Source organism: Equus caballus, chromosome 18 (assembly GCF_041296265.1).
Source record: "Equus caballus isolate H_3958 breed thoroughbred chromosome 18, TB-T2T, whole genome shotgun sequence".
Taxonomy (NCBI): Eukaryota; Metazoa; Chordata; class Mammalia; order Perissodactyla; family Equidae; genus Equus; species Equus caballus.
In genome coordinates, this window is record NC_091701.1 from 41,239,188 (window position 1) to 41,260,043 (window position 20,856).

Below are 20,856 nucleotides of genomic sequence, written 5' to 3' on the forward strand. Positions count from 1 at the left end.
TAGAACCTCCAGTTCTTGGCTATTTGCAACTCTCTTAATCATTCTGTAAGAATTTAGTTTAATAAATCAAGGGAAATTACTTGTTTTTGAAGTTCAGAGGAAGAAAATGCTTTGCGAAAGGTATTTGTATTATATTTAGTAATAAAAGACCCAAAAGTATATGGAAAAAAAAATCCTCAAATTATTTTCTCTTTACAGATTGTTTTTTGTTTTTTTGCTGAGGAATATTTGCCCAGAGCTAATGTCTGTTGCCAGTCTTTGCCCCCCCCCCCCCCCCCCCGCCTTCTTTTTGCTTGAGGAAGATTACCCCTGAGCTAACATCTGTGCCAATCTTCCTCTATTTTGGATGTGGGTTCCCACTGCAGCATGGCTGACTAGTGGTGTGGTTCTGCACCTGGGATCTGAACCTGCGGACCCAGGCCACCAAAGCAGAGCACGCCAAACTTAACCACTAGGCCACAGGGCCGGCCCATTACAGATGTATCTTTGCATTACGATTATTTGAATATACCCTAGTACTCACTTCAGCTGATGCTTGTTAAAGTGAGACCTGGAAAATTTAACACTTAGCACGAAAAATCTCGCCAGAAGTTATTTGTTAAGGTGAGGGTGAGCCCTTGATACTTTTAAAGTATTGATAAGGCTTCTTTACAAACACACAGTTGGGAAAAGTGAGGAAATGGCCACAGCTGAATTCTCTTCTTTTTATTCCTAAAATAGATAAGAGTTCATAGTGGTCACAATTTGTTAAGCTGTGGGGGTGTGTTACTAGAAACATTTAAATGAAAAGCCAAATGTTCAGCCAAGAATTCTGTAAACTGAGTTCAAATGGGGTTCTTTTATATAGTTAATTGTTTTATTAAACTTAACACAGCCTATTTGCAGTATAGTGCCGTAACTTTACCAATGTGAACATACTAATTTTATTTCAGTCTATTAATGAATGTACAATAATACAATCATAATCAGTGGTATCTACTTTAGTGATTTACATGATTGTAGGTCAATAAAGGAAAAAGAAGAAAAGTAAATTTTAGTCTGAAAGAGCGTGGTAATTGAGACATTGATTTATAGACATAATCACACACCTTAACAGTAAATGAAAAGACCTCTCGTATCCCAAGAACTAAACAGCATCCAGCATTGGTGGGGCAGTCAGTATACATGCTCCTTGTGTTTTTACATTCTGCAAATGACCTGTGGCCAGGCTGCCTCCGGGGCCTTTAGTTGACTAGCTGCATACTACTGAAATCTGGAAGAAAGCCAGTCTTGAGGCAATTAATGAGTCGTATGTTAAAACAATATGTAAAGTTTTATATGTGGAGGAAAGGATAGTTCTACATTAGGAAATCTATTATCTACTCATTAACTGAAAGAAAAACCCACTGCTCAGTTTACTGAGTAAATAATTGCTATTATGTAATACCTAGTCCTAATTTAAAAAAACAGCAGAAAACTCGTGGCTAGGAAGCTCAAAAATCTTCCTCATCCTAATAAAAGGAAGTTGGGGAAACCTATAGCAAACACATTGAAACATAAGCTTTCACTCCCCTAGCATTTCTCAGATCTCTACAATGTGTCTTAACCAAAGGTCACCAATGATCTCTGTATAAGTAAATGCAGAAACAGACACGTTTCAACTTTATCTCCCACAGCTGGACCATTAGCCACCCAGCCTTGAGACATTCTCCTCACCTGGTTTCCCTGACATTCCTCTTTTCCCTTTTAATTTTTAGACTGCTCCTAATCATCTTCGTGAATTCAAATGGTTGATCTAAACCATTTGAGTCTTTTATGTAAATCTATTTACAGATAATTATCTATGTACAGCTGATGCCTCTCCCCACTTTATTCCCAAGTCCACTTTTCTTTGAATTCCCTTAAATGATGACACCAATAGCCACTGTTGAGTCATCCAATCTAGGAATTACCTAGACTTTCCCTTCATTAATCATCAGGACTACACATTCTGTCTTTATAACCTTTTTCCTGTCTGACAGTTCCTCTTCCTATCACCTTTGTACCCTAGTTATAACACTGATCGTCTGAGGCCCAAACTACATAATCCACCTTTAAAAAACAATATAAAACTTTTTGTTGGACTGTTAGCATTATAGATTAATTTGTTTGAGTGCCTACTGTATACATATAACCCCCCTGTTTCAGCCCTTTCTTATATAAGAAACAGGCACAAGTTTAAATGACTTGCCCAAGTCCTTTTGTTAAGTGGCCTAAGAAAAATTCAGACCGTTCACTTCAGTTTATGCTGATCCATCCTCTTGGATAACCTTTCCTCTTTCCTGCCTAGTATCTACTTGTCCTTTGAGATTTAACTCATGCATTACTTCCAGTAAGCCTTTGCTGAACCCAGTTTGGGCTAACTTCCCCTTTTCTGTATGCTCACTACACCATGCACATCCTAGTACAGCCACTTTAATTCTCTTGACAGCATTCTTCCCAAGGGGGTCTTCCAGCCTACACTTGTATGAAACGGAAATCCTTGTTTGCTGAGATTGCCCCTCCATTTAACTGTTTGTCTCCTGGTTGCTTCAACTCTGGTCCTCTTGTTACTCCTTAAGGTCATAGACTAAATCTAATCTCTTTCTGTATGACAAGCTTTCAGACATCCTTTCACTTCCTTTAGGTCTTCATTCTGCTCAAATATGATCTTACCACTGAGGCCTTTTCTGGCCACCCTACTTAAACAAAAACACCACCTGCCTTTCTGCACATACATTCACCTTGCCTTTTCTTCATAGTCCATGTCAGTCTGACATACTGTGTATTCGCATGTATTTATTCTTCCCATTGAGATGTAAGCTGGAAAGCAGAGGCTTTTTCTGTTGTTCATGCTGTCTTCAATGTCTAATATCAAGAAAGCCTGGCATATAGTAGTTATACATATTTATGAGCTACATAGATTTTTTTAAATGAATTCAAAGATAAGTGGAGTCTAAAGACCAAATGTTGCCCAATCTTTTAGCTACTCCTGCCATGGTTTTGAGACCCATCATAGACCTGCCTGCTCTTTTCTAAACATGTTTCAATTTGCATATATCCTTTTACTTTTCCCAAAGTATACATGTGCTTAGCTAAAAATTCATAGTCCTACAAGGTATGTAATGAAAAATACTGTGCTCCTCCTGCCCAACTACTCACCCTTAACTTCCATTCCTTGAAGTTGACCACTGCTACTTCTGTTATTTGCCTCCATGCTTCTAAATACCATGCTTACACTGCTTTTCTTGATTAAAAACAAAAAAAATTTAATTATGGGGGCTAGCCTTGTGGCCAAGTGATTAAGTTCACATGCTCCGCTTTGGCAGCCCACGATTTTGCCAGTTCAGATCCTGGGCACCGACGTGGCACCACTCATCAGGCCATGCTGAGGCAGCATCCCACATAGCACAACCAGAAGGACCTACAACTAAAATATACAACTATGTACTAGGGAGGAGAAGAAGAAAAAAGATTGGCAACAGATGTTAGCTCAGCTGTCAATCTTCTTTTAAAAAGTTTTAATTGTGGTAAAATACACATAAAATTTACCATCTTAACCATTGTTAGATTTACAGTTCAGTAGCATTAAGTACATTCAACATGTTACCACCATTCCTCCATAGAACTGTTATCTTGCAAACCTGAAATTCTGTATGTATTAAACAGTAACTCCCCATTCTTCCCTTTCCCAACACTGGCAACCATCATTCTACCTCTATGAGGTTGACTCCTCCAGGTACCTCAAATAATTGGAATTATACTGTATTTGTCCTTTTGTGACTGGCTTATTTCACTTAGCTTGATATCCTCCAGGTTCATGCATATTGTAGCATGTATTAGAACTACCTTCCTTTGTGAGACTGAATAATATTCCATAGTATGTATATACCACATTTTGTTTCTCTGTTCATCTGTAAATGGTCACTTGAGTTGGTTCCACCTTTTGGCTATTGCAAATGCTGCTGCTGTGAACATGGCTGTACGGATATTTCTTTGATCCCTCTTCACCTTTCTGGATATATACTTAGAAGTGGAATTGCTGGATCATATAGTAATCATATTTTTAATTTTTTGAGGAGCTACCATACTGTTTTCCACAGCAGGTGCACCATTGTAAATTTCCAACAGTAGTGCACAAGGGTTCCATTTTCTCTACATTCTTGTCAACACTTGTTATTTTCTGTTTTATTGATAGTCAACTTAATGGGTGTGAGGTGGTACTTTCCTTGATTTTGTAAGATATTTTCCTCCTAGAGAAGAGTGAGAATTTAACTTTCCTATATACACGTGCACTCTTAAACACTCCTTTCCTCCTCTTCCATCATAGTTGTATCACCGCAAGCCCCACACTGACAAAATATTCATAATACTCATACCTGACAAAGGAGTCATATCCAGAATTTTTAAAAACAGAAAAACTGCGAATCATTAAGAAAGGCAACCTAATAAAAAATAAGGGCAAAAAACTTGAACAGGCGTTTCACAAAAGAAGATATCCAAATAAGTAATAAACGTGCAGAGGTGCTCAGCATCATTATTCATCAAGGAAATTAAAATTCCAGTGAGATCACTACACATCCAAGTGGCTAAAATTAAATAGATTGACAATACCATCATCAGATGGATGTAGAGCAAATGGAACTCACCTCGCATACACTGCCAGAAGGAATGTAACATGGTTCAACCTCTTTAAAAAATTATTTGTTGGTTTCTAATAAAGCTAAACATATTAACTCCCCTCTGACCATGCAAGTCCACTTTTTCGAGTATACTCAAGGAAAATGAGAACATAGGTCCAAAAAAAGACGTATAATGTTCAAAGGCAGCTCTATCATATTAGTGCTAAACTAGAAATGATCCAAATATCCATAAACAAGAGAATGGACAAATTGTGGGATATTTATAAAATACTATGCACCAACAGAAAAAGCACCGTATTATATGCATAACATGGATGAAACTTAAAAGAAATTCCTGTGTGAAGGAAGCCAGTAGAGTTAAATTTATGTGAAGTTCAAGAACAAGAAACTAACCTATGGTGAAAGAAATCATGGTAGTGGCTAGCTATGGAGTAGATGGTGGTAGGGTGGACATTTATTGGGAAGGAGCATGAGGGAACTTTGGTGTGATGGATGTTCTATATCTTGATTTAAGTGGTAGTTAACACAGGTGTATACGTAAGCAACCATTAAGCTGTACGTTTAAAGATTGTGCATTTTACCCTGTGTCTATTATACCTCAGAAATATGGAGATTAAAAAATACTATCCAACTGGCAAGAATTCAGAAGTTTCAAAACAGGCACTCGCACATTGCGTCTGGGAATGCAAAATGGTGTAACTCCTCTGAAACACTATCAATATTGATCAAAGTTATATATTCATTTTCAATCCAGCAATTACATTTCAAGAAATCTTATCTACAGACAAACCGGTATTTTTGCAAGGTGATTCATGCAGCATTGTGTATAATAGCAAAGTATTTTTGCAAGGTGATTCATGCAGCATTGTGTATAATAGCAAACGTTTGGAAACAACCCAGTGGGGGTCTGGAGCTAGTTTAATAACTATGTATATCCATACAATGGAAGGGCATGCGGTTGTAAAAAAACAAAAAGCAGTCTATAGGTAATGATATGGAGTGCTATCTAGAGTATATTAGTGAATAAAAGGGTCACAATAAGTCATATATCTCAATTTGCTTATATTGGCAAAAGAAACACTAGACAGTTAAAGAAGAAACTGAAATGATGGCCAGTAAGGGTAAAGGTTTCAGAATGGGGGTATGAGGGCAGTAAGAGACAGACTTTTCAGTGTTTGCCTTGCATAGTTTTGCTTTTAGAACAATGTAAATATATTACCTGTTCCTTTCCAAAAAAAATGCATTTAGGAAGCCCTTAAGACAGAAGCTTTGTGAATTGTAATTACAACTATGAGATGAAATTTCTTTTAACAAAAGATGGAGTCATTTCCCACAAAAACATAATGTAATTCAATGGGAACATATAATTTGGTCTTTAAAAAAATGTTCATTTCATACATGGAATTAGAATATTTAAAATGTCAGATCTTATTACTAAGCTAAGAGACCTTTCTACATTCTTATAAAGGTTGTTCTATTTAACATTATGTTATATAGTTAATAATTTAAAAGGGGTCTTTAGTAGTATTTTAACATGCTAGAATCAATATATTTTTACTTGTTGAAAAAGTTTTAACAAAAGATCATTACTTACCTGATAAATATTTCTTCTCATATGGGACTAAAATACAAAAGAAGATCAAAATTTAAATTTAAATTTGTTGTATTCTAAGATTGCCTTTAAACACTTTCAAAGAAGTTAAAAAAAGAATTCAACAGCTTAATATCCATATTTCTATTGTTTGGCCAATTGTCTATTTTAAAGTTAGTTTTTAAAAAAAGATGTAGGGTTCTAATAAAATGCATTAACTTGGTTCGTGGAAAAAGAATAATGGACATCAAGAAAAAGAATGATGAGGTGAGGGAAATAAGAGGATTTTGGTTGGAGAGTCTGTAGAAAACAAACATGATAAAATTAAGGTATACAACTGTGACCCTACCTTATTAGTATGGATTTGCTCACTATTTCTGATGTTTCGAAGTTGTAGTTTAATTTAAAATTTGGTTTATATAACGGTGCCCTGAGGCACCATATATGAAAAGAACCAATTTTTAAAAAACCCAATAAATATTGGCAGTTGGATGCTACTACCATAAAACTATGACAAATTTTATATAATCACTATAAAAATGATCGTAGTCAAGAACCCTGGTGTGGCAAGTAAAAAATATATGTAATTCCAGATGTAAAGTAAATAAATAATCAGAAGCAGATGTAAGTTTTGGTTTACCATTGTAGTAGAAGGGGGAAATACTAAGGATGCAAAGTGGGGAAATGGCTGTCTGTGTCATGTTTCAAGCAATCCCAAATCATATTTTGAAATTTTAAGTGTCTTTAATGAGAAAACAATTCTCTCTAAAACTTAGAAGAACAAACTTTTTGTTTAACATCATCAAAATGTTGTAGGACAGGATAATTTTGTTCATTAGAAAGCATTCTCATGGGTCAGAAGAATAAATTATAGGCTATGATGCAATTTTTCTTTGTTTGCCTAAACAAAGGATTTTAGTTCTTGTAGAGAATCATATTCTTTGTAAACTAACACTAGAATTCTGGAATCATTAGAATTCAGGAATTAGATGTGATTATTTCACCATTTCCACTGTTTAATCAAATCACATGCAGAGAGGCTATGATAATTCCTTTGAGCAACATAGAAGAAATCCTTAACCTCTTGCAAGCTCTAAGAATAAGTAAATAAAATAAAAGTATGCCTCGGTCACATGATCTGACCCTACCTCTGAAATGTGAGAAAATTACATATTTGACTTCCAAGACTTTCTAATATATTCTGAAGTCTTACTCCCTCTTTACTGAGGCACACTTATCTCAAAGAAAATTACTTTAACAGCGGCCCTACTTTCACCACCCATCTTAGAATGGAAAAAGACCTTCAATTATACTTACTAGCTGCTTTACAAAGGGTTCCCTCCACAGAAGAAACTTCACAGTTTCCTTTTTTCCATTCACCTGTCTTGGTGTGCAAAAAGGCACAGGTGTCAACCAGGTCCTCACCATCTTCTTGGTCTGTCCACTTATCAAATGTCATATTTGACTTATCAAACCACTTGAAACTCGAATCTGTCAGTTAAGGAATATTTTCAACATTATGACAGTATAAAAAGGTGTTAAAAGAAATCAAAGAAAAGGGTCTAGGATTAAAGGTAGAAAGTTACTAAGGTATGTCTGGTCTAAACTTTTGGTTGTAGAATTTAAATTGGAGGAATATATCCTGTCTACAGGCAAGTCAAAGGTATTGTTTCAAGAAAGTTCTGAAGGTGATCCCATTTTTGTAAAGAAAAAAAGTATATATTATAACATTTTAATGGAGAAATATCCAAGAAAATAGTTAAAATATTAAGAGTAATCTTAGTAATTTCATTTCATTTTGAAAATAATTATATCTGTACTTTCTATTTTCTAAAGTGACAGTAAATACATTTACATATTATAACCTTGAGAGTTCAGTCTATCCTATTGTTGGCATTAATACTAATTTTTATGACTATCGTATTACAAAAATACTGAGCCTAGAACCACATTTAATCCAGACAGAATCAAATTTGACTCTCATGTGAGAGACACATTGAGCTGCTCAGGCAAAAGCTGTGGTACAAGTCATCGATCCATACTGAAAATTACCTGGAGACCACAGGAAACATCAACTTGAAGGAGAGAATTGAGGAATCTAAAAGAAAGTCATCAGTTTTATTAACATTAAGGGGAAAAAAAGTGAGATTCCACAAGGTAAGTATCACTTACCATCTGTGTCAAAAAACATGCCTAGTAGGATATCATCTGGGCCTTTCCATTGCTTTTTCAAAGTATCCAGTATAAAAGCATTTTCTTCTTCATTATGTATGCTTATCATGTCTGCTCCTGAAATTATTTTAGGGAGAACAAAAAGCATGTTCCAAAAATTAATGAAAATCTCGTGAAATATATAAAAGTTATTATAATACATACAGTATATTACACTTACATCTTTTTAAATTTAACTTGAGAATGTACCTTTCTGAAGAGACAATATAGTCACTCATGAGCAAAGTAAAATGATAATGTGATAAATTGAACAGAATCATTTTATACTCATTCATTCACCTAGAGTTGATAATCTCAATTATAAACAGCAGGGAAATAAAACATCCTAGGAAGGTTACGCAGTAAAACACACTTTCTGCATCTCTCAATGTTTTTCCATTTTTCCCACTCCCCTCCTCTAGCTACCATGGCTGCTCCTGCCGTCAGTTCACAGGTGTAGGGAGGAATACCTCTGAGCACACCCAGGAGAGCTGAAAAGTATGAGAGCAACTTGCCAGAGTAGTCTCAAGACCTAGTGATGCTCAAGCAACAAGCCATCTCTGACCTTTAACTCAGACTCATTAACTGGCCTTCATGTACCTGCTGCCCGAAGCCTGTGCCTTCCCATATTTTCTTTCTTCTGGTCATCCTTAGAAAAGTCCTGGTTAGGGAAACTGACTGATAAAGGAGGTCCTCGTTCTCATTGGATGGTTGACTTTTCCTGGGACTCTTTCACCTGGTTCAAGAGTAAGGAGCAGCAGCCACATAGATTTTATGCCTCACATACGTTAACTTTTTTTTTTAATCACAATCCATAAGCTACATAGCATCCTGTAAATATTAGCAGTAACTTCACTTTTCCAAGAGAGATTTAACCTTGTTTCTTCATCCAAAGATTCTCTTTCAAATTAAAAAGTCACTCCACTGTCTTAATTGGACAATACTTAGAAAACGCTAGTAGAATTCGTTTCTTCAGGATATTACATGTTTTTGCAAGTGAAAACAAGTGAACGAATGATGACATCAAAGCTTATATTCATAGCAACCAGAAATCTGGTGGGGAGGGGACATCTAATCCCAGGGGAACAAAAAGGGTATCAAGGATATCCTTTTGGCTGTACTCAGCTAAATGAGGAATATAACGTCCAAATGTTCCTAAGAAACATGACTTTCAACCTCAGTAATTTTAGAAATAACAATCTTTTCCTATTATTCTCCAAGGAGAAGTTGTTGATCCTACACATATTTTAAAGTTATCTTGGAGGCTTTGTGTACCACAACTAATTCAAATATATGGAGAGATGAGGAAGAAGCCTTTCCTACTATTAAATTATGTTCTTCCAAAGTCATTCTGACTTAACAAGGCTCCTGAAGACTTCAGAATATTGTCTTAGATCAGTGGTTCTCCAATTTTAGTGTGCATCAGAATAGCCTGATGGGCTTGTTACATCAGAAGTGCTGGGCCCCCCACCCAGAGTTTCTGATTCAGTAGGAGTGAGATGAGGCCTGAGAATTTACATTCCTAATAAGTTCCCGGATGATGCTGATGCTGCTGATCCAGGGACCACACTTTGAGAATTACAGGAGGCTTAAATAATAGGTGAATGTATTATGACATCACGCTAAAATTGATAATTTTTTGTAATAAGTTAACAGTTAAATGGAGAAGAGAAAGAGCTCCTATTATGTCCTGATATGGTAAGAAAAATTTGCATTAGGTGAGTACTTTTACGTCTTTTAGAAGAGGCTTTAAAAAAAACAATCAATGTAACTACAGGAGGAAAGCAAACTACTATAGGGCCAAAAATCTCTCCAAAAATATACCATATTGTTAAGAAAATCACAAAGTGGGCAGACTAAAGCTCTATTGTAAATTAAAAAATAAAAAGGCAAACACCTTAATAGAAGAAAAAAATTGGTCTCAGACTGTTAAAAAGGCAATTCACCCTCACAAAAGGAAATACAACACAAGAAATGTGTGAAAAATGCAATCTCACTGGTAAAGAAATGAAAATTAAAACAAGACTTTAAGACTTGCAAATTAAACAGTGTTGGCCTTGTGTATAGAAAAATAGGAACTCATAAATGGCTGATTGGAGTAAAAATTAGTACAAGCTTTTTGGAGACAATTTGGCAAGATGTATCAATAGCCCTAAAAGGAAGTACATATTCTTTGTCCCAACAATCCTTAATTTATGCTAAGGCAATCATTGGCTCTGTGCTCAAATAGGCACAATCATTAATGCTCATCCCATGTTGTTTATGACACTGAAAGATTGGAAATAATTTAATAACCAATATTAGAGGATTAACTAAATCAATTATTACATCTATATAGTGGAATAATGTACAGTTATTAGAAAATATGCATTCTATATATACTGCCATGGAAAGACATTTTTAAAGGAAAATGCAGATGACATAACAGTTTGCCTCATATGATCCATATATATATATATATGCAAACATTTATTAAAATATATTTGCCTGGGAGGGGTCTAGAAGGATGCTTACCAAGATGTTAATAGTCATTACATTTCCTTAGGGTGGTACAATTTAGGGTGGCTTTGTTTTATTTTTAAAATATTCATTTATGTGTTTTTCTAAGTTTTCTATAGTGATTTGTGCATTATTGTGTAATTAAGAAAAAATTTTTAAAAGAAAAGAAAAAATAAGGCTGGTCTTTAAAATACTTAACAATATTTTTAATTAATCCAATGTCAGGATTCAGCAAGCTTCTCTCTCTGAGTCATATCTCCATGTTTAAAAGTCTATGATGGTTTTCTTATCAGTTCTAGCTGCTATCACCTCCTGTCTGTTAAATGTCATAGAGACTTTTAATCTGTTTTACCCTAGTGTACTTACTTGTACTTACTTGTGAAATGTGACCAAAATACTACTCTAGAAAAATCCTCAAGGGAAATATTTAACTAGGTTATAGTTTAGGTTTAAGTGTTCAGAGATGAGTTTTTCATTCTTTTCTCTGACCTTGTGGCAGCCAATGGAACTTTAATGATTTTTTACATTGTAATCTAATTAAATACTGTATAAACTTAAATTACTATGTCAGGCAAATAAGACATACTTTCATTTTCTTTAACAAATGACAGAATAAGTCCCTGAAGAAGGCATGTGCTTAAGCAAATTTTTTTTACAATGCATTATCAGTGACAGTACCTGCTGAGATGTAATTTGGGTCTTTAATTCTTTTTATGACTAGTGACACAGCTCATAGGTCACAAAAGGAAAGATTAAAAATATTTTTTCTACTATAACGATAATATATAAATTAAAGGTAAATATTGCAATACAAGAAGAATTTTAGCCTCTCACAAGTATTTTCCTAAATGAATAATAGTACCAAAAATAAGGAGAGGTAAATCAATTAAATTAGCAGCAAGCACTGGGAATATTTCTATATACAGCTCTTTGCAGCCCAAAAGGTAACAAGTCACTTATTTTCTATGGTTTACGGTAAGATTTTGTTAGCTGTGAAGATGTTATAAATCCAAATATAAATATTCTAGTATTCCTTATGCTTTTTCTTCTTCAGACATAGGAAACACTGAATTCATGTCCACATACTGCTCCAAATCAAAACACTACCCTAGCTAAAAATAAGTACAATATTATTAATTAATTTTAGCTAATGTTCCGACTCATCAATGAAATGGGTATTTCCAGACTGGAAGCAAATGCAGAGGATTATCAGAAATGTATGAGAAATTTTTAAAAATCAAGTCAATAAGACAAACTGAATTTATAAAATTTTTACTGGGAAAAAAGACATTTTTTCTTTAGACATAGGAAAAATTTTATAAGCAAATTTGTGTACAACAAATTAAAATCCTTAAATGGCTACCCTGCTTGAACAAGTGGAATCAACGGACTTTGAAACAAGCAATCAAAAATCAGACCACAAAGTTTCTTGGTGTTTTCAATTTTATTTTGCTTGTTCACTAAAGAAAAATAGCAAATACAACTACAGTTAAATTGTAGAGGAAGTCAGTCAACAAGTATTTATTACACCTCTTTATAGTAAGGAGTTGCTTAACTGCTTAAGATAAGTAGTAAAGCTGGACAATGAACTTTGACCTTGTGATTCATACAAGCAAACAGAGAATAGGAACATGTCTTTTCTTGGCTCTCAACCTCCAATATAATTTCTGTTATTGAAATCTGTATTTATTTCTAAGTATACCTAATATAAATGGCTTTAAAAAAATAGAAAATAGTTGTAGGGGGAACTCCATTTAAAGAATCTTGTAAGACCAGCAAAAGTCCTATTATTCAATTTCCTTGCAATGAAACCATATTGGCATGTTGGAAATTTTGTCTTGTTTTCAGAGCCAATATTCAACACCATTTCGCAGGTATGAGTTTTTCAAAGGGAAACAATAAATATCTATGGAGTACTACATGGCACTTAATAGGATTAAAAACTTCTATGCCTACATTTATTACTTCTATAATAAGTGAACATGATTTTAATTAAAGTATCCCTAATACAATTTGATATTCTTCCAAAATGTTATATTGGTGGATTATCAGAAATCGTGGTTTTTTAGATAAAAGGAGTTCTAACTGCTGGAGTTATAAATATGCCTAAGACAAAATTTAATGAAATGATCAAGAGATTTTTAGAAGTCACACAGTAATAAAAAGCACCTTTAAAGAATCAAGGACTCTCACCTCGCCATCATAGATATTCCAGTTGAAAAAGATCCTAGCTCACATCATAGTTTTAGTTTGTGCTGACAAGTATCACAAAACTTAGAGGTTTAACAATAAGGATGTGCTTTGGGCCAAACAGCCAAACTATAAAGAGCACCCAAGCACACCTTTTTAGAAATGACATTTTAAAATATTTCACAATGTGAAGTTATATTTCCCAGAGAAATTAAGCATATCCTCTAGCAAATAGCCTTTTTCTCATTTTTCTTTAACGTACCCTGCTTTTTACCACAGCCTCACTTCACGGTTCCTTGTAATCTGACATCTGCCCACACCGCATGCCTGAAACAGCACTTTCAGAGCAGAATGACAGAGTGATTACAAACTCTGGTCCTAAAATCAGACAGACTCTGGTTTGAATCCTGGCGCTGCCTGTGTGACCTTGAACAAATAACTGAACTTAATTTCTTCTCTTGATAAAAGGAAGCTAATAATAAATTACCTGATACGTTTGTTATGATAATTAAAGCCAGGTAAAGTGATGTGTGTAAGCACAGGGCCTGGTACAGAGGACGCACATTAAATAGACACTGCTGTTGCTAAGGTTCTGTTGCTCTGCTTTGTCTGTCTTCCAACTCAAGAGTTAAATGTATGCCCAATTCCACTGCCTGTGGCTTGTGTTTTGTAGAATAAAAGTTGTCCATTTATTATAAGGACTCAGGTAAAGATATGACAAAACCATTTTTTAAGAAATTAGTGAACACTTTTTACTGATTTGTGAAAAAGCAAAAAAGAATAAGCTCCTTACCATGGTCAGTACACTGATTTCTAACATCCTCTATGCTTTCTACTTTGATGGCTTCTTGAAGAAAAATGTAACAACTGTCTTGGAACTGAACCCAGGTAGATGAAGGACAGTCTATATGGAAAAAGAGAAACATTGTTAGATAACTTGAGAATAAGAATTTCATGAATTCCTAAAGACAAGGGTACTAGATAGTAGATTTTCACAGAAAAAAATGAAAGGCAATTTCTCTTGTTAATTTAGCAGGAAGGCTCTCTTCGTTAAAATAAGAAATCAGCTAGTGTGATAGGAATTTATTTTTCTCCATTGTATAGGTGGGAAAAGAGAAACGTGCCAGTGATTCTCTTCTGATATGACAGAGCAAAGCTACAAGTATCTAGGTTGTCTCAGAATTCAGACATGTAAGTTACAACATTATTACCAAGGAAACAAACTGTCAAGGAATACAACCAATCACAATTACAAGCTCACTTTGAAGGTTATCTTTGCAGTAGACAGTAACAATTTCAAAAGTCTTAAGAGTTTTACAAGATCTTTTTGTTGAAATTACATTCCAAGAACAGAGAAGAAAACAAGTTGCTAGATTATGAATATTCAGACAAGTTTTCCTATTGCACAGGAAAATAGATTGATGTTCTTATGAATGTTCTTAATTTAACACTTCATCAAAGCAGATTCTTTGAACAAGTTCTATGAAACAGAACCATCTCTCTTCTATGGCTGTAGGGTAGAGGGGCATCTCCTTGATCTCTGTGTCTCCTTTTGTTGTTGTTCATTATAAAGGTGTATGTTTCTAAGCCTCAGCTCTGGAATTTCATTAGTTAGCATTAGAAGCAAAAGTAGACCTGTAAGAGCTTGATTTCACTGGCCAGAATGGAAAAAGGATTCTAGGATTTTACTGAATTCCAGTGATTAAGGGAGCATAAGGCATTAATCTTCCGTGTTCTCTTAGATCTGTATAGGGAAAATCCCTAGGATTTCACCTAGTTTTATTTTCAAGTTCTGTATGTATTAGAATTTTAATATAAACAAGTAGAAAAAGGCCCTACTACAAACATCAGAACTTAACAATCAGCTGTGTTAGTCTAAATTCAACAACCTTGATTTTACTGTAAAAAACTCATATTATGGCAGAGACCATTAGCTGTCCCCAGTACTTGACCTCAGCTTCTCATATAGACCTCAGCTTCTTATATAGCACAGCGTGTGTGGCCACCAAGCTAGATTGTTGCCCAGTCTTCTGGTAATTTCTGGATAATGAGGTGTGAACAAAAGTGAAATGTGCAAAATGTGCCTTTTAAAGGAAGGAGTATGCTCCCTGGACCATATTTCCTTTTTCCCCCTGGCTAAAATGTAGTTAGCCAACCTTAATCATGTAAACAATGGAAACAACCTAGGAATAACAGAGCAACAAGAAGGGTCCTAAGTGGAACCATCATATCACACTCAGATTGTAATGAGAGAGAAAATAAACTTCTATCTTGTTAAGCTGTTGTTAATTCAGGTCACTGTATTAGCAGCTGGATCAATAATCTAATTAATACAATGGGCTACTTAAAATTATCCCAATATGTGAGATAGGAGTTTTTCCCTGGCCTCATACTGCTACATTTACTAGTTAAACCATCCAAAGATATACTAGCATGGGAGTAGGTGTCTCAAGATACAATTTCTTTTGTATACAGGCTTTTTCCTTCCTGCTGTTTTATAAGTACTTGCATTACACTTGCGACTACCTTGGCTTGAACTCTGGTAGGAATCTAGAACTTTTCCATTATGGTGGATTAAAGGTAGTTGGATGGGGATGTTTTAGCAGTAACCACTTTCCTTTGGGAAAATGCTCATAGTGAAACATGAGTTTCATTATGAATGAAAGTAAAAATTAAAATCTGGCTATAAAACTACGTGTGTAGTATGATCCGAAGATTTAAAAAGCAAGGAAGTCCAGAAAGGTTCAGGAATTGAAGACACCAGACACCTTTGTAAGAGGAGGGTGCAAGGGAGGACCTGAACACAAAGTGCTCGGTTGAAAGTCCCTGAGATCCTCTTCCTGGGAAACATTCCTCAGCCATCCAGTTTCACTGTACACATCTGCTGCTTTCTTCGAAAGTCTGGCCCTTACTCAGAGGAAAGGACTGACTGATTTCTCTATATCCACATCCAGACCATCGAACATGAAATCTAGGCCATCTATGTATACCACCCTCTCCAAAACATCATTACTGGACTTTATTTTGACTTCCATTTGCAATTTCATCACATGGTTTTCTCTCTTCTAAGCCATCATCCAATGGCCGTGGAAATTACCAGAAGGAAACAAGTCACACAGACTTGGGTTTTTATCTTGGTGGTGAGAATTTGGACAACTTATTTCCTGTGTTTCCTCAGGAAAAAAGGGATTATATAAACCTCATTGGATTGTTTGAACAGTAGCTAAAAATCTACAAAGCTGCACAACATAGAGCTTAGTACAAGGAAGGTGCTCAAAACATGGAACTTCTATTAATTATCATTCTTGGTACCCTTCCCTACTAGACAGTGACCTCTCTGAAAATAGGGACTAAGCCTTATAAATCCCAAAGATCCAAATCCCCAACACCTTGGATAGCTCCTAGGCTATAAGAGGGAATAAATATTTTGCTAAATGAATATTTATTCTAAAAAATATTTATACTAAAATATTTTGCTGAATGAATCCTGTCTCTTCTTCATCCTTTAAATAGCTTAATTTATCATCTCTTCAACATCTTCAAACACTCTCTTTCCAGTGTATTCATCTTTTCTTTCTGGAATCATTTCTTATATCCTAAAATATAACTGGATTGACCTTGCTGCCAATTCTAATACCTTTACTGGTATACTTTTTAAAAAGTAAACTTTTTATTGAAATAAACATACATACAATGTGCAAGTCATAAATATACAGCTTGGTGGATTTTCATTAAATGATCATACCCAATATAATCATCAGTGAGATGAAGAAACAGAACATTAATCCCTTTTGGTCACCACTCCCCTCCAAAGGTAATCATTTTCCTCACTACTAACACCAGAGATTAGTTCTGCCTGTTTTTGAACTTTATAGTAATGAAGTCATACAGTATGTACTCTTTTGTGTCTGGCTGCTTTTGATAAACATTACTTTTATGAGATTCATTCATATTGTAGTGTGTAGCTGTAGGTTGTTCTTTCTCTTTGCTATATAGTATTGTATGAATTTATTCATCCTATTGTTGATGAATATTTGGGTAATTTCTAGTTTGTGGCCGTTACAAGTAATGCTGCTATAAACATCCTGTGCATATCTTTCGGTGCACATACGCATGCTTTCTTGTGGGTATAAAAATATTTCTATACCCACTAAATATTTCTATATAGAAATATAGAAAATTTCTATACCCAATTGAATAGAAATATAGAAATATACCGGCAATGTAGAAGTGGATTGCTGGATCATAGAGTGTCCATGTGTCTAGCTTTGGCAGATACTGTCAAACACTCTTCCAAAGTGGTTATAATTCTTACAAGCAGCAAGCAGGTTTTTAAAAAAAATCCACTTGGATAATCTTTGTCTTTTAAATAGAGTATTTCCATTAATATTTAATGTAGTTACTGATGTATTTGAGTTTATATCCACTATCTTACTATTTGTTTTCTATTTGTCCTATTTGTTTTTCTTTTTTTTTCCCCTTTGTTGTCTTCTTTTTGGATTATTAAACATCTTTATATTCCATTTTTTCTTTTAGCTTATTAATTGTATATTCTTTAATTGTATTTCTGTAGTGGGTACCTTGAAAATTACAATATGTAAAGGACTTAATAGTACCAAAAATTAGTACTTTTACCACTTCCTGGACAATATTAGGATCTTACAAGATTTTAACCTCACTGACTTTCCTTCCTCTGTTGTTTTATTGCTATTTTGCATGGTTAATGCTCCTTTCGAGTGAAACACATCCTTACCATCTCTGATGTTCTTCATTGCGTCTTATCTTTCTGTATTACTAACTCGGATAATTTTCCACCTGTCTCAAGAAATCCCTTTGGTGTTTCTTTAAGTGCAGGTTTACTACAAACTCCCTCAGCTCTTGATTTTCTGTAAATGTCTTTATATTGCCTTCATGTTTGAACGATTTTTTTTTTTTTGAGGAAGATTAGCCCTGAGCTAACATCTGTGCCCATCTTCCTCTACTTTATACGTAGAACGCCTACAACAGCATGGCTTGACAAGCAGTGTGTAGGTCCGCATCCAGGATCCGAACCGGCGAACCCCAGGCCGCTGAAGCGGAACGTGCGCACTTAACTGCTGCACCACCAGGCCGGCCCCTGAAGGATATTTTTGCAAATACAGAATTCTAGAATGACAGCTTATCTTTCATTAAAGATGTCATTTTACTGTTTTGGCTTCCATCATCCCTACTGAGAAATTAGCTGTCAGTCTGATTGCTGCTCTTTCTGGCTGCTTTCAAGATTTTCTTTATTTTGGGTTGTTAGCAATTTGACAGTGGTATGCCTGGTACTTTTTTTTAATCCTGCTAATAACTCAATGCACTTGTTGAATCTGTGCTTATTTTCGTTGGTCACTTTGGGAAAGTTCTTTGCCATTATCATTTCAAATAATGCTTCTACTCCATTTCCTCTCTCTTCCCCTTCTGGGACTCAAATTATGTCTGTGTTCGACTTTTCACAAATTATGTCTCTTGTGTTCCCTTTGCTTTTTTCTATACTTTTAATAGTTTTGGCTCTCTGTACTATAATTTTGTCTTTCTGATTTACTAATCTACCCTTCAGTTTTAACAAATCTGCTGTTAAACCCATCTATTAAGTTCATAATGTCAGTGATTTTTCAGTTACAGAATTTCAATTTGTTTATATTTTTATATATTCTGAGTCTCTGGTGAAGTTCTCAATCTTATTATCTATATTCTTGAACTTACTCAGTTATTTTAAAGTCCATTTCCGATAATTCTAATTTCTGGGTCACTTGTTGGTCTGTTTTTATTTGGGGTTTTTTGCCCCCTTTAGCCTGTTTCTTGTTATCCTTGGTGTTTTTTATCAAATACTGGACACTGTGTAGGAAAATTGCAGAGGGTCTGGCTGATGTTATTCAGCAGCTGGAGTACTGAAGATTACCTTAGTACAGCCAGGATTGAGTCGACCTCAGGAGGGCTTACATCCTTTGTGAGGGCCCTTAACCGTGGATCCCACCTGAAAGCCTGGAGATCGGCCTAGAGCTCTTCCTCTTTGGCAAGTTAATATTCAGATTTGTATCTTCTTACCACAAGACTGCTAAAAACTCTGCTCTGCTTTTAGCTGCTTAAAATTTTGGCAACTCTCCCAAAAGATACTGTAACACAGAATGTTGGGCTCACCTCAACAAACTGGCTTAGCACCCCTCTGTTGCCTGCAAATATGGTTCTTAGGGAATTTTATCTAGATTTTCTAGTTGATCTTTTTATTTTAAATAACGTTTTATTATTTACTTTTATTTGTTGTTGTTGTTTTTTGTTTTTTTCCGAGGAAGATTAGCCCTGAGCTAACATCCGCCAATCCTCCTCGTTTTTCTGAGGAAGACTGGCCCTGAGCTAACCTCATGCCCATCTTCCTCTACTTTATATGTGGGCCGCCTGCCACAGCATGGCTTGCCAAGCAGTGCCATGTCCACACCTGGGATCCAGGCCGGCGAACCCTGGGCCGCTGAAGCAGAACATGCGCACTTAACCACTGCGCCACCAGGCCAGCCCCTCTAGTTGATCTTAATGGGAGTGTTAGTCTCCAACTCCATTATAGCCAGAAGCACAATTCCCTCTTTCACACTTGTGAACAAGTTATCAACAACTGTTCGTTCATCTATCCATCATCCATCCAACAAACATTTGCTGAGCTACTCCTCTGTGTCGGATATAATGGTGAGTGCAAAGGGGTAAGGATAAAGAGGAATGAGTCCTATACTTAAAGCGCTCAGTCTGATGGGAGCGTCAGATGCCCATATATAACAGATATTACAAAGGCATGACAGGTAAAATGCTATGGGACTATAAAAGAAAGAGTACATAACTTGTAGAGTCAGGGAACATTTCAAAAAGGAGGCAACATTTGAGCTACAGCTCACAGGATAAATGAATTTGCCAGGCGGAAAATGAAAAAGAAGAGAAACTCCAGGCAGAAGGAATACCACAAAAAGTTACAATGACAGGCACGCAGTAAGGAGTCAAATATTGGTTGAATGAGTGAACTAGGCAGGTCCCCCCAAACCTTCTCCTCCTGCCAGATAGCGTCTCATGTATTAAGACAGGACAGAAAAAACAAGCAGTCATTTCTAGAATGAAACTCAAACTGAAAGTCGCATGGACAGATACTCTGAATTGCAAACTTCGATTTTCTTTTTCTTCTTTTTTCCCTCCTACTTTCTTCAGACTCTTTTGTTGTTTTTTCTTTAGCCTTATGGAATTTTTAAAAAATTGAAATGGGAACAGATTCCATTACCATGTATAATGACACCTAAAACACCTTTATAATCATTGGAAGTTCTTGAACCATGGGTTGAGAAATGCTCTCTTGTATTATTTCTAGTCAAAGCTACACATAGTATTTTCTATTGATAATAACTCAAAAATATAAAAAATTTTGAAGTACTGTTTATATGGAATAAAGCATGTCTATTAAGTATAAAAAATATAAAGTGAAGTAAAATTTCACATTACTTCTTTGTACACTTATAGTTCTTATGCTTTATACATTACATTGAACTCTGATCTCTAAACCATCTATTGATTAAAGAAATTCTTATTTCAGTGGCAGTTCATGTGTCAACTCTCCATGAAGTGTCCTTCCCTCACCTGCCTTAACCTCTGACTCCTCTGAACTTCTACAGGACTTTGCATTACACTATGTGTGAGAGGCCTTTTCTGGTTACAAGGACTAAAGACTTGCTA

At 35.4% G+C, this 20,856-nt stretch overlaps 1 protein-coding gene and 1 long non-coding RNA gene across 2 annotated transcripts in view; one reads left to right on the top strand and one right to left on the bottom strand.

The window, feature by feature from the left end:
- Positions 1-20,856, bottom strand: part of LY75 (lymphocyte antigen 75) — a 130,214-nt gene that overhangs the window by 3,262 nt on the left and 106,096 nt on the right. Inside the window, exons 35-38 of the mRNA XM_014732232.3 lie at positions 13,925-14,035; positions 8,404-8,520; positions 7,549-7,722; positions 6,235-6,261 (exon numbers count right to left, since the gene is read on the bottom strand). Coding sequence (XP_014587718.1) covers positions 6,235-6,261; positions 7,549-7,722; positions 8,404-8,520; positions 13,925-14,035 — 429 coding nt within the window. The remainder of the gene's footprint in view (positions 1-6,234; positions 6,262-7,548; positions 7,723-8,403; positions 8,521-13,924; positions 14,036-20,856) is intronic.
- On the top strand, positions 1,012-7,349 carry LOC138918658 (uncharacterized). The gene is made up of 2 exons (XR_011428244.1): positions 1,012-5,445; positions 5,491-7,349. It is a non-coding gene; the product is annotated as an uncharacterized lncRNA (long non-coding RNA).